The sequence below is a fragment of the Chrysoperla carnea genome, chromosome 5 (genome assembly GCF_905475395.1).
Source record: "Chrysoperla carnea chromosome 5, inChrCarn1.1, whole genome shotgun sequence".
Lineage (NCBI taxonomy): Eukaryota > Metazoa > Arthropoda > Insecta > Neuroptera > Chrysopidae > Chrysoperla > Chrysoperla carnea.
This window is the reverse complement of record NC_058341.1, coordinates 70,400,522-70,415,727: the sequence shown is the minus strand read 5'-3', so window position 1 is coordinate 70,415,727 and position 15,206 is coordinate 70,400,522. Positions and strand designations below refer to the sequence as shown.

Below are 15,206 nucleotides of genomic sequence, written 5' to 3'. Positions count from 1 at the left end.
TGGAGAAAAAATGATAAATAGGGTATTATCATGAAATTTGAAAAAAGTTAAAATTTATGTAAAAATATACTTAAATATTCTGATTTCGAGTAAAAAAATCCCAAATTTTTATTTTAAAATATTAAAATTAATGTATATCACGTGACCTAAAATGCGGGTAAGCCCTGCTGTGATGTCATAGCGGTATGAGTTAATTCGGTGTAGACAGCTGGGTATAATATATACATAGATAATAAGTTTTTGGCAATAAAGCGTGTGTATTTTTCCGAAATAAATTTTTGGTGGCTTTTTATTAGCAAAATCAACATTTTGAAGTACTTTTTCAAAAATAGTGGAATACCCTATTGTGATAAATTTTATTTTTTGAGTTTTTACATATCATAAAAATTATAAGTTTATCGAGTATAGGGAGTTTGCGAAATGCAGTTTAGCACAAAATTTTTGTCCTGAAGGTTAGTAAAGCCTCGCCCTGAATAAAAGTCAGTATTTAGGTTTCGTCAATATAATAAACAGTTTTTATAACAAGTGAAATTTACAAAATTTTAAAAAAATCCGATAAATTTTTCACTCACACATGAAACATATCTAAGAACAATTTACATTAAATTACTTTCGTCCTTAATGCTTTTTCCAAACTGAATCGATTTTGAAGATCATTGTCAATTTTTTAGTTTTTCCTTGTACGGAACCCTGAACTCGCACTTGAAACATATCTAAAAACACTCTCCATTAAATTACCTACCATACGAAACAAAACACAAATTAAAATCAGTTTATCCGTTTAGGATTTCTTAATAGGAAAGTTCTATTGGTTTAGGTCTGCTGCGAAAAATAAAAAAATAATTGTACAATTAAAAAAATTAAATATGTTGTAAAAATTTATTTTAAATTAAAATACAAATTTGGTATTTTCTAGCAAAATATTCCGGTACAAAACAAATTAGCGGATTTTACATCTGTAATTTTAAGCCACCAAGGTTTACGTTAATCGAAGTACATTGGAATGTTAATACTAAGTAGCGACTGTATGTCCCCGTAAAACTTTAATTTTCACTCCTAGCAATACTTTCGTAAAGGTTACCCTCTAGAATTTTATGAAAGAGGTTAATTAACTCGATAAATATTAATTTACATGGAAAAAGATTACCATAAATAAAAGAATTTTTCGTATAAAATCGTTATTTATCGAGAAAATTGGCTTCACTCGTAAAATTCAGACGTAAGAAACTTAAATGAAATTTTACAGGAGCGTCTACTAATTTTTACATTTACTCTTTCGATTTGAGCCCAACTTTCGACGAGAGATGCTTTTTTCGATGATTATCTTTAAATCTTCGTTACTCAAATAACTACATATTTTTTCAGTACATTCTTGTGGTAATTGAAGATGGTTGGCAAAAAGAAAATGTAAAATTTTATTCCCTTGATCAATTAATTCTTTTCTTTTCATACCATTTCTGAAACGGCTTTTAATCATGCTTCCATATATTGGAAATTTTGTTTTATAATCGTCTAATTTTAGAATCTGCACTATATTTTCGTTCCTCAAACATATTGCTAATGAATCAGTATTCTTTGTCAAGATATCATAAAATGAAATATTATAATTATTCATCTTCTCGCTCTTCATGCTTGTTATTTCATTCTCACATTTTTCCTGAAAATCAGGAAAGGAAATTTCATCAACTGAACGCAAATTTTGTTGACTAACATATAAATTTGCGGTTTTCATTTGAACTATGTGGCGTTTAAGAATTTCAATAGTTTTAGCTTTTTCAGCAGTTTTAGCATAATCAAGAGGTGTAAGATTGTTGTAAGTCATAATATTGATATCAGATCCATACTCCAAGAGAGTTGTAACAATTTCATTATGCCCTTGGTGAGAAGCGATGTGGAGTGCTATATTGCCAACCTTGTCTCTAGAATTAATATCACAGCCATACTCCAAGAGAGTTGTAACAACTTCATTATGCCCCAAGTGAGATGCAATGTGGAGTGCTGTTCTGCCATCTATATCTCTAGAATTAATATCACAGCCATACTCCAGGAGAGTTGTGACAACTTTAACATGCCCAAATTGAGATGCAATGTGGAGTGCTCTATTGCCACCCATATTTCTACAATTAATATCAGCACCAAATTTCAAGAGAGTTTCAATGATTTCCTGTTGACCTCTTTGAGCACTCAAATACAGGGGTGTAATATTATATTTAGTTTTAGAATCAACTTCGGCACCACGTTCAAGCAATAGTTTTACAATATCGTTGGAACCTTCTAGTGTTGCCATGTGCAACGCTGTCAATCCATTCCGTTCCCCAGCATCTACGTCAACTCCTTTATTTAAAAGCATTTCACAAATTTCTACATTTTTTCTTCGTGCAGACATATGGAGTGGTGTCTCGAGATTTTTTTTTTTCTCTAAAATTGACATTTGCATTATATTCTAAAAGAACTTCAACAACTTGTGAATATCCATTGTAGACAGCAAAATGAAGTGCCGTCCAACCACCTCGAGTTTGAGCGTCTACATTAGCACCATGATTAAGAAGCAGTTTAGTAATTTTCCTCTTTATATTATTAACATAAGAATCTCTATCAGGACGTAATTTACAAAAATCTTGATAAAAATCACTTAAAGTTGAAAGCAATGCTGTGTAACCGTTTTCATCGGTAGCGTTAACATCAGCATTATGTTGCAAAAGAAGTTCAACGATTTCCGTGCATCCCCTCTTAACAGCAATATTCAATAGCTCGGGATCATCTTTAACATTTGCTCCATTATCTAAAAGTAGCTTGGTAATTTTTAAATTTGGATTTTGAATAGCATAAAATAGTGGAGTGTTTCTGTCTTCGTCTTTAACATTAACATCAGCTTTATGTTAAGTAATTCAATAATTTCTAATCGATTATTTTTAATCGCAACATAAAGTGGAGTTTGATCATTACGATCTTTAACATTAACATCAGCTTCATGTTTTAAAAATAATTCGATAATTTCTACTCGATCATTCTTTTCAATCGCTTTATGGAGTGGAGTTTGGCCATAGATATTTTGAGCATTAATATTAGCACGTCTGACTAGAAGCATCTTCATAATTTCTATGTCACCATTCATAACAGTAAAATGGAGGGGAGTCTCAGAAGTTCTTTGATAGTTGTTTTCTTTACTGTTGACTGCAGTGCCGCTTGTTAAAAGTAATTTAGCCACCTCCGAATGCTTATTATCAAGAGCATCACAAAGTAAATCATATCCTTTTGGCGATGATTCTGAACATGGCAGCTCGTAAGAATTTATTAACTCCCTTGCTGTTTCCAGTTTTCCATGACGAATCGCAGGAATTAAGCGGCGCCTTCTACCCCGATTATTACGACGATCCATAATTAAAGCACTAAAAATTATAACATTATTAAATTAATAACATATCAACATATGATAATTTATATTTCCCATTTTACCTCTACATTTTAATCAGATTTTAAACATATTCATTTTGAAACTTAATACTTAAATATTTATTTATTTATATAAGATGATATATTTTATCTACAATATTATTATTTAAGTCAAACTAGTTTGAGCTCTATATTTTTAATATTTTTTCAAGGTTTAAGGATAGATGCCATGTCAAATTCGGCAGTAGGTACATCTAATTAATTTTAATAGAGAATCATACATACTAATATTTTTTTTAGTAATTATAATAAAAGTATGACTTTCCTAAAATTGAACTCAAATATTTCTACAAAAACCACAGTAACAACCAATTTTTTTTGCATAAAATAATTCTAAAAAGGTAAAAGTTCAGTTTTAGCACTTTTTCTTATAAAACATCCTAGAACATCAGGAAAAAAACATTTTCAAGCATTTTTCATGTAGATTATGAATCTGTATGCGACGATACCGAAAAATTCTTTAATTCAGGAAAATATGCTTTTTGAAAATATGAATTTTCTTGGTTAATACAAGTTATATTTTTATTTACCTTATTTATTATTAATTATTATTTTTTGGTATTTTATTTACCTTATTTATTATTAAATATGTTAAAATTATACAAAAATTATAAAAATATATTCAATAAAATAATATTTTTAAATATTTAAGTATTAAGTTTCAAAATGAATATGGCGTCAACATGTGACATCTATCTTGTTTGTGTAAACATGCAAAAATAGGGTTGACGACACAATTAATGGATAGTATGAAAGCCTAAAAACAACTATTACAATTACAATTTTTGTATGAACTTTTTTTTGCTGTTTAAGGAGGATCCCTCACCAGTAATAGAAAAAAATAAATTAGTAGAAAATGATCCAAATTTTTAGTATGTTGTAGTTAACGATACATATTATTAAATCAAAAAAAATTTTGGGTATCTTATCGATCAATTAAGAGAGTAATTAATTAATTAAAAATACACTAAATAACATAGCATGATATGAAGATGATTATGTTATTTAGTGTATTTTTAATTAAGAATTACTCTCTTAATTGATCGATACTTTTGAACCGTTATACGAGTAAAAATATGAGTCCCAATATCTTATATATACAAATTTTAAAATTTTTAGAATATAAAGAATACAAATAAACGTCAAGAACTTCGTGCCTATTTTTATTTAGTAGCATGGCCCGAGTAACATCTGTCTTCCATTCAATTGTCAGCGTGGTGATGCTCGTATACCTGCCTCGTTTCAAAGGTCATACTCCACAAAATACTGTTAGTTGTAAGTATTGAAAGAGGTGGTGATTTTTCGAATTTTTACCTAAAAAAACAGACATCTGTAAAAATTAATATGCAGTTTCGAAAAAATTATACTCAAAAGAGTAGCAGTGAAAAGACAGCGCCAGGAAGAAGAAGCGGTGATTCATCAAAAATAAGCCCTCATATTTTTACTCGTATAAGAGTTCAAAAATGTATTACGAAAAAAATAATTTGTTCAATTCTTTGAACCGCTATATCACGAAAATGGCAATACTTATGAAAAAAGGTGTAGAGACACTTTTCGTAGAGAATCAGATTATCTATAATTATTGTCTGAACTATTTTTGCTTGGGGGATTCATGGGGACTTTTCACAATTAATTTATAATAGTATTCTGAACATTCATACCAATTTTTAGCTCTATGGGAATTTTTGTAACCTTACTTATATTTTATGGACTAATTTGACTGGATAATACATGGAGGTTATAAAGAAGGAGAACGATCGCTATAGAAAATATTGTCCCAAAATATGGATAAAATAAGTTAGGCGCTGGGATCGCTAAGTTGTCTCATTAAAAGCGGGCTGTTGTGCGCTAATTTCAAATAATCTATCAACGTTTAATATACGTGTATATAATATCATTCAAAGGAAAAAAAAAGCAAATAATGAAATTATTATTAATTATTATTATTATTTACTAATGAATAAATTATAAATTATCTATTCTACTTTATAAATTTATCTATACTACTTTATAAATTTGAATGGTACTAACTTCATCTACTTGTACTCATAAACAGCTAACTTCGCAGATACTACTTACCGACGACAGCGCGGCTGGTGGCTGAAAAATGAACTATAAATGCTACAAATTTTCAGGGTCAGACGCGCTAATGCTTTAGCGCGTAGCGATCGTTCTCCTTCTTTATAACCTCCATGGGATAATATTAATAAAAAAACAAAAATTAATTTAATTTGACATTACCATAAATTACAGATTTCTGCAAAAGTAGTCATTTGACATTACCATTAATCTGTAATTTATAGATTTCTGTAAAAATACTCAATATAAAATATTTCACGGCCATCTTTTTTGGTATAATCAATGAATAATTTCGACTATCATACATTTAAAAAAATAGAAAACCATACATATAATATATATATATATATATATATTTAATGTTTAAATAAAACGAGAATTAATATTACAGTAACTTAAACATTACAGTCTGCATCAAATCCGGTAGTTCTGATTTTTAGCAGACTTGTTTATGATGTTATTCCAATGAATAATCCAAGTTTGTGACCTCAAGCGCCGAACGCAACTTTGTCGAAAATCGAAAAATCAATGAAAATTTCGAATTTTGGCGATTATAACTTTAAAGGACTATTGTTTTGACAAATCCTTTTCAGAACGTTTTTAAAGTAGATTAAATTTGCTACAATGAGACAAAAATGGACTCTGTAAACCCAATACTTTCCGAGATAAAGCCTTTCAAAATTTATAGACGTAACTTTATACATCAGATATAACCTACGTCAAATACGGTACTTCTCTCTTATGGAAAAACGAAACTGTTAATAAGTCTGAATAACAGTTCTTAAAGTATTACTTTCTCTTAAAAAATCTGAAAAAGTCTTATAAATTCTGAATAAGTTTTAATAAGCCGTAAAAAGTCGGAATAATTTCATTTTTTGGGACTCTGTCAGAAGAGTTCATTCGGTAAGTTTTACAAAAAAATTGTTTAAATAAAAGTTGAAGCTAATTTTGAGTCAAACAACTTTTTTATTTACACTTTTACAAAAAAATCATTTTTTCATAATGAAAACCGTGGAAAACCCTTTTTTTGATACTTTAACGCTACCTACTTTTTGTAGTTTAACTCGTATGACGTTGCTCCAATGACATAGAATGTAGCTGACAGTGTCTTCTACATTTTTTATTTGAAAAACTTTTCCCTTAAATCAATAGATTCCGAGAAAAACGCATTCCAAATTTTTTTTTCCCATTTTTTTGGATTTTCTCAAAAACAGCGGAACGAAAAATTCTCTTAATTTTTTTTTAAGTTATTTACATGCCCCCCTAACGATCTATAACCTCAGAGTCACTATTGTAATTTTTTCCAGTCAAAATGCCAGATTTACTGTACCATTAGATTACATTTGTTTTTAATATAGTACTGTATGTGTGTGCTAATTGTTAACACCACAATGTCTTAAAAAACTCTGAAAAAGTCCTAAGAACTCTGAATAACTCAAATCTGAATTTCTCAACGTTTTTGGATTATAAGTAGTCTGAAAAACTCTGAATAGCTCTGAATTAGTCTAGTCCAAAAACGTTGATAAATTCAGAGTTATTCATAGTTCTTAAGACTTTTTTAGAGTTTCTAAGACTTTTTCAGAGTTTTCTAAGACTTATTAAGACTTAGTATCTTTCTTCAAATATTTTTTCAACCAGGGATATTACACGGATCCTGCTACGTTTTCTGATAAACGTGCAATTTTTTGCCAAAAATTTCCATTTCTTGGCACAAAAACGATAAACTAAGTATTTATCGTCCAAGCTTTGCTCTAAGAGGTATTTTGTTCTTAGTCATGATATGGACACTCAAATCACGCTTCTAGTGGATAGGCACAAATGTTAAGATTTTCGGAAGACATTATAGAATCCGTGTAATCGGACATCGAATTCGTAACATAATCCGTTAACCTGACATCAGATTCATAACCAGCGACCAAAAATATCTTCTAGATAACAGTTTGGAACATTAATACTTAGTTTTCTGTTTTTGTGCCAAAAAAATGAAATTCTTGACCAAAAATGGCACGATTTGAATACGTGACGTTATTCGTGTAATCTGACATCAGAATCGTATCCAACGGCCAGAAATACCTAGAAAATGACAGTTTTAATCCACAATAAGCATTTCAAAAAAATTTGAAGGGTACAAATGTTCTCCACTGGGACCCTATGCCCACTTATGACTAGATTAACTTGGCTGAATTTTTTTTGGGGTCCTATAAACACGTTACAAAAAGTTTCATTAAAATCGATCCTGTTTCCCCATTTTTTCACTTTCGACACTTTTTTCCGGTTTATTCAATGTATTATAAACAAAACTCTGGAAATGGTTACTATAAACTGCCATATATAAACAAATTTTTTTTATGATAGACAATTACCATTAATTTAATATGGCATAAAATTTCAAAGTATTATTAAATTCTGAATTACTTTTCTTACATTTCTGGCTGAGTGGAAAACATAAATTATGGGGTCTAGAAAATTATCTGTAAAACATGCCACGTATTTTCCACCATCGATTGATCCTATCTATTTGGGATCATATCCCCCTATGAATAATAGTAAAGGTTCAAAATACCAATCCAGTAGTTTGAATTACTTTCGAGACTATCGCGATGAAACATTACGTAATTTTCAAGTAAGTACTTAGTTATTTCAACTTAATATAAATAAGACGCTCATTTCTGTATATAATATTTACTAGCTGAAGGTATCGGATATATAAATTACTTACACGCAATTACGGCTTCCTAGACTGCAAAATTTGATAAGTGTTCGGTATTAAATTATTCATTACAACGGGGATCAGCGTATAGTGACCAGCGATAATTAGATACATATATTGACATTACATTTTTTGATAATTTTTTTTGTAAAATGTGATCTGGAACCACGAGCCCATGCTGAAATTTCAACCAGGAATCAAGTTGAAAAAGATGCTCCTAAATGTAAAAGTAACTTTAAGCATCATGGTATCAGTTTTGCGTGTTATAGGTAAGAATATGAATGCCATACCCCTTAGTATCTCACCCCTGCACCATCAAATGTGTATGGCGTAGATGGATCCATCAACGCCGTACATATTTGATGGTGCAGGGGAGAGATACCAAGGGCTATGATATTCATATTCTCACCTGTACCTTGCAAAACTGACGCCATGGGGATTATACTTACTTTTACATATAGGGGCATCTTTTTTTACAATATTCCTGGTCTATGTGTTTAAAATCAGTCGTTGCATATCAAAGTTATTGAATTTTCTTTCTAGCTATAACTATATCTACTAATTGTATATCTGTTTTGACGTATTTGCAATAGTTTCTATATCAATTACGTCAAATGTGATTAGAAATGATTTTATAGAAAATTTTGTTATCTACATTTTTTATTTAACTAAAAAATGGTACCTGGTATGGTATGAGAAATTTCGGTTTCAAACCTTCACCTCCACCCTCCCCGAATCTGAAATTTCAAATCGCACCCGCTATCTTGTGATACCTCAATACAATTCTCTCTGCAATCATGATAAAAAAAAATTAAATTGTTCGGTTGGTTCTACAGATAAACTACACAGCAGATGGAAGGTATGAATTCCATCTTCTGGGTAATCTAAGAACCAATCGATCATTTTCATTCTTTTTATCATGGTTGAAGAAAAAATTGTATGCTCTATCAAATGAGGTATCACAAGATAAAAACTTCCCACTCGATATTTAAATCGAAGTATTTTCACTCAAAACATTAATTACATCAGGTCAAGAGTTATCAAGGGTGGATACTTTTGAAATGAACACATTTATCATGTAAATGTGGACTAAGAGTTAGAGACGTGTTCTGCTCCTTATATGCCGTCTCAATGTTGTTGTCATTATGTAAAGATGGTATGGGGGAACCTTTTTTGGTAATGGAATATAAAATTACTGATGCGGGGGTTGAGGATTCGAGGATGAGAGTTAAAATCTGCTCGTGATATGTAATATGTCCGCCCTTTTTCCAATATAATTTGCGTCACCTAAGAAGTGAAAATTGAAGTGGGCGGTTGACTAGGTTTTGTCCAAGGAATGAAAAAATAGTAATTAAAAAATCATATATTTTTGTTTTTCCCTTTCATAAATTAGGGTGAAGGAGATACAATTTATGGACATCTGTTATTGCCTATACATTAATCATTTTTATTATGTAATAAAAAAATCCTTACTAGTTCTTACTAATATAGTATAAAGGGGAAAATAACTCTGTCTGATAAATTTATTTAAATCTGTTAATAATAATGTATTGTAATGTTAAGTTTGGAGTTTTTATTAAATAATGTAATTGAATATAGGTACATTTAGCAATATATTATGTAATAAACAAATCCTTATTAGTCCTTAATATTATAAATGCGAAAATAACTCTGTCTGTCGTTAGGTTTGACGTGTAGACTAGACACTTTGAATGTCGTATTTATTTATATCTACTCTAAAGCCTAAAAATAAGTTTCAAGCTTCTAGCTTTAAAATTTACATTATTTCCATACTAATTTGCGTCCCCAATTTCAACCTCTTGCAGCTCTTTTTTCGCATTGAAAATCTCTGTACAAAATTTCATTTAAATCGGTTCATTAGTTTAGGCGTGATGGCGTATCACACAGAAAGATAGACAGGCAGAGTTATTTTCGTATTATAATATTGGTAATAAGGACTAGTAAGGATTTGTTTATTACATAATATATTGCTAAATGTACCTATAGGCAATTATATTATTTAATAAAAACTCCAAACTTAACAATACTTACATTATTATTAACAGATGTCCATAAATTGTATCTCCTTCACCCTAATTTAAGAAATTTCAAAACAAAAATTATGATTTTTTTAATTTCTTTTTTCCACTTTTTAGACAAGACCTAGTCATCTGCTCACTTCAATTTTCACTTCTTAGGTGGCCTAAATTATATTGGAATAAATTACATAGTACATACCATGAGCAGATTTTCACTTTCATCCTAACATCTTCCGACCACCGCAACAGCAATTTAATCCGCCACTATCGAAAAAGATTTCCCCCACACCCCCTTTACATAATTACAACAATATTGAAAGGACTACAGATCACGAGCAGAACACGTCTCTACCTCTTCGTCCAATGTATTAAATGCCAATAGCTGTCTAGAATTAAAATATAAACTTAATCTTTATTTGAAAAATATTTTTAGATGCCCAAAGACGATTGGGGAACAAGACTATCACCGTATTCACCTAGACCTGATGTTGTTGGTAGTAAAAATACATCGAATTTTGATAAGTTAATTTCATTCCCACGATTTGATTTGACATTTGTGGATCAAAAACGTACCAATGAAATTGAAGAGTTTTACAGGGTAAGGCATTTGAATTCATATCCAAAATATATTATATTTTATTCACAGATTATAGTTTTTAATTTAAAACAGATTTGTAAATCCCTGAAATTTGTTTACTATTTTAGTTCTATGAAGGTACCTTGTTCCAGGTGGCTCACACGCTATAATCGTGTAGGGCCATCTATTAGTTTGGATAATAATTTACCCATTTTAATGGTTGTTGGGGAACAATATTTTATATATTTTTAAATAAATAAACAATACGTCTTTCAAAATTCGTTTGCATGTCGTTAAAATTCGTTAAGTTTCTTTGCGTGTATTCTCAATTGCGTTCATTAACATTTTGTGAACCATTTGTGTAGTGTTTAGGCCGTTTTCATTGTGCCCTTGTTACTAATCAGTGTAATTTAGTTTAGGTCGTTTTAGATGCGTTTATATTATTTTCTAATTTTTTATGGTATGCACTTAGTTTTTTTTGTTAAGGTCTTGTAAATCGTTTTGATTACCTTTAGGTCGTGTTTATTTATAATTTTATTGAATATTAACGAACTAAAAAGGTTGGACATTACATTTAATTTACCTCAAACTAGTAAATAATTGTTAATAATAATGTTAATTTTTGAATAAATGCTAATTTGTTTCAAATATTGCAATAAATTATTTTTTTACTATATTACTTGTTATTTTATTTAAAAAACTTTACTTTATTTTATTAGAAAACAAATTAATACAAAAAATTAAATTAAATGATAAACTGAATAGAAATAATTCAAATAGTACCTAATTCCCGCCATTTAAAAAAAATAGTTTATTATAAGTGCCTTACTCTAGGGGGTTTTTTGGACAAAATTTATGTTGAATACAGTTGCATATGTAATAAATTATCTGTGACACAATACCGTCAATGCCTAAAACGTTATAAACTCTACCTGTTCAGTTTAGTTCGTTTTGCCATCTAGGAAAAAACCAAGCTGCGTCACATCTTAAAAAGCTAAAAATAGTTCATAGACCGTGGGACAGAAAGGATGCTTTATAAAATGATTAATACATACTTGAAATTTCGTGTGTGGCTTCCTTTTGACGAGTCTACCAAACTTCTCTCTACGACTTTTTCAGAAAGCTCTGCGTTCTAAAATGAGCACGTTGATTGAATGAATTCAACTTTCATTTAAAAAAAAAATGAGAAAAGGTCTATTTCGACTCTAATTCAATTAAATGAAAAATGATCCATCTTGTAAGCCGTAAGAGATAGAACAAAAGTTGAAATTAAAATTTATTCCTTATAATAAAATTAATAACTTTTGTTTGAATCATTCTTTCGTAAACTTCACTGTTTACCCGTGAGGCCGCAACTTAGGAAAAAACCTTTGGTGTCCATTTTCTCCAAAACTATAAAAGATAGAGAGTTGAAAATTTTCAGGTAACGTCAACTAGTAGTCTTGTGAAATATTCTCGAAAAACGGAACAAAATTCTAGAAAAATAAATTTAAATCTAGTAACACTTGATTATTAGCAGGTATGCTTGGTTCGGCAGCCACAAGATCATACTGACGTGAGACGCTGGTCTTTTTGCTTATCTATTTTTCTGCATGTATTTTTAAAAAAATCCAATTTATAAATTTTTGAAAAAATATCAAACAATTTTTAAAAACAAATTAATTCGGAAAGTAAATCTGTGTTTGAACCATCCCTTTCAAGTTTTCATTTATATTCAATCATTAAATATTTTAGGTTTGTCAATTGCATAGGGAATATTATAAGGATCGTTTGGGTCATAAACATCCACTTGAATTCTTTAAATCTGATGATTATGCATATCAATGTGCTCCTAATATGACGGATGTGTATTTAAAATCTCCATCAGCATATGTTAAATATAAATATCCACCAACAGTGCCATTAACTTATGGCCGAGGCGTTCGTATACCAAACTTGCCAGAAAGAACTTTAGCTAGTAAAAATTATAAATAATGGAATAATTTTATGTTAAGATTACGACGTTCGACACATTAATTATTAAAATCGAATAACGTTACATGAAGAATAGATTTATGAAGAGTTTCAATTCGTGAAATATTGGTTCAAAGGAAAAGACCTTAATGTAATCAAATAATTGTATGGTCTTAAGATTCTATTTCCAATTTTTAAAGATATGGAACAATTACCATTTAGCGTTACTAGCTCCAAATCATGATTAGAAGTTCAATCGATAGCTCTTCAAAAATCTATTTTTTTTTATAAATAAATAAATTATGGAATTTTGCAATGTAACTTTGGTTTCGTCGAGGAAACTTGAAATAAATTTATATGTAAATAAAAATAAATTATACAAAAAATTTATATTGTTTTCATTCCTTGGATCAAATTTATTTGCTTTGGGCGATTTTTATACAGTTTTTAGCAATCATCCTCAGCCATTTATAATCTTTATAGTAAGAAGAGTTCTTATGGACGTTCTTATGTATAAAACAAAGAATAAGTCGTTAGACAATGTATTGTGTGTGATACACACACGCATGTTCGCACATTGCTTGGCAATAAGAAAATTGTTGAATGATCATATCCATTGTGTGTTGGAATTCGTATGAATAATATACTTGTATAGTAGGGTGGACCAAAAAAATGAATATTTTTTTTTAGGTCTCCTATGAAAATATGTTTTTTTATCATGTTTTAAGAGCCCGTTCCAAAAGACAGCTCAAAAAAAAAGTTATAAAGGGTCACTCCGAATTTTTAAAAAATTCCAAAAACGTCGAAAACCGGATTTTTTTTTTGTTTTAAATTTTTTTTCTCATTATTTTATTTTTTTCTATGAGAAAAATTATGAAGATTTCAGGTATTGAAAAGTCGCTCCGAATTTTTCTAAGGTTCCAAGTCGAGTAATATTTTTTCGAGCTACTTTTAAACATGAATATTTACGAAAATTTTTTTCTTCAATATTTAATACTACAGAATGAAATTGAAGCACGTGAAACGAAAAAAAAGTTTAATGAACATTTTTCATTCTATCCGATAGGTTATATTATTCCATGGGTATATACCACTACAATCTATCATTATATATTTTCAGGTCATATATCTATCATTATATATTTTGCTACTGCGCATATGTAGGCCTTATATATTGCTAGTGCGCACATGTGGATTACATGTAATAGTACTGCGCATGGGTTGACCCTGAATTCAAGCAAGTCTCTATCGAATGTCCAAAATCGCATCTTTCTATAATTTCGAAGTCCCTTAGAATTTGTAAAGCTGAATGATTCCCTTTATAGATAAATCAATTATAGTGGAAGTGATGGAAAATAATAACGCCACTAACCTTACCATGTTTTGTTATCAAATCTAAACGTGTATACAAAATTTCAACTCAATCGGTTGAAGATATCTGCTTTAAAATTAAGTTATAAGATTAAGTTGACAGACGTGCAGACAGAGAGACAGATAGACAACCGGAAGTAGATTAATTAGGAAAATTAATGAAGAACTATATAAATAAAAATTGTTTCAGGGCTCTGTACATTGTAAAATGAGATTAATTATACTGAAAATACAAAAATTTCACTGAAAATACAAAAAAGGTACATAAGTTCTCAAAATTTTTCAATTCAGCATTCTGTTTTTATTTTTTTTTAATAATCCATAATATTTATCGATAAAACTAATATTGATAAAAGCCAATTGATCTATTAAATAATTAACATTGCGGCACATTAAAAAGTACCTTCAATCATTAGATTATTCAATAAATTTTATTGAAAAAAATTGGGATTGCCCTTGAAATGGTTTGCTTTTAAAATTTTGACGTTTCGAAAATTTTGCCGCCCCTAAAATTGTGCCGCCCTAGGCCCGGGCCTCACGGGCCTAAGCCTAAATCCAGCACTCATCAAAATGGTTTAAAACTTCTTGTGCGAATATATTTATACTTTTTTTAAATTTAAGGACAAAAATACTTTGCTTTTGCATTAACGAAAAAAACAGGACTGATCATTTACTTTCTCGAGGGAAAATGATGGTTTTTTCGAAAAAATGTTTCAAACAAAAGTTGTTTAATTTTATGCAAGGAACATTTCTTACATTTAAGCTTTTGTTCTATCTCTTACAGTTTTTGCTACAAAGGCAAATTAAAATTTTCCTAATTAATATGACAAAATCATTTTAATCTGTTTTCTACATGGTACTTTGAATTTGATAGGGTCTTATTGTTTTGAAATATTTTATTTAATTTTTATAATATTTTAAGTTGGAAATATTGAAATACACAATTAATTTTTAATTATTTATTTAATATTTATTCAAATTTAATCAAAATTTAATAAAAATTATATAAATAACAAATTTTTAA

General features: G+C 29.4%; 2 protein-coding genes across 2 annotated transcripts; one reads left to right on the top strand and one right to left on the bottom strand.

Moving 5' to 3' along the window:
- Nucleotides 1–1,177: 1,177 nt before the first annotated feature.
- On the bottom strand, nt 1,178–3,379 carry LOC123301377 (serine/threonine-protein phosphatase 6 regulatory ankyrin repeat subunit B-like). The gene is made up of 3 exons (XM_044884113.1): nt 2,947–3,379; nt 2,366–2,878; nt 1,178–2,271 (listed from the first exon to the last, which is right to left on the bottom strand). The coding sequence occupies exons 1-3, from the start codon at nt 3,377–3,379 to the stop codon at nt 1,256–1,258; spliced, it is 1,962 nt and encodes a 653-aa protein (XP_044740048.1). The 3' UTR covers nt 1,178–1,255.
- Nucleotides 3,380–7,927: 4,548 nt separating this feature from the next.
- On the top strand, nt 7,928–12,832 carry LOC123301376 (protein FAM166C-like). The gene is made up of 3 exons (XM_044884112.1): nt 7,928–8,155; nt 10,715–10,879; nt 12,593–12,832. The coding sequence occupies exons 1-3, from the start codon at nt 7,985–7,987 to the stop codon at nt 12,830–12,832; spliced, it is 576 nt and encodes a 191-aa protein (XP_044740047.1). The 5' UTR covers nt 7,928–7,984.
- Nucleotides 12,833–15,206: the final 2,374 nt, after the last annotated feature.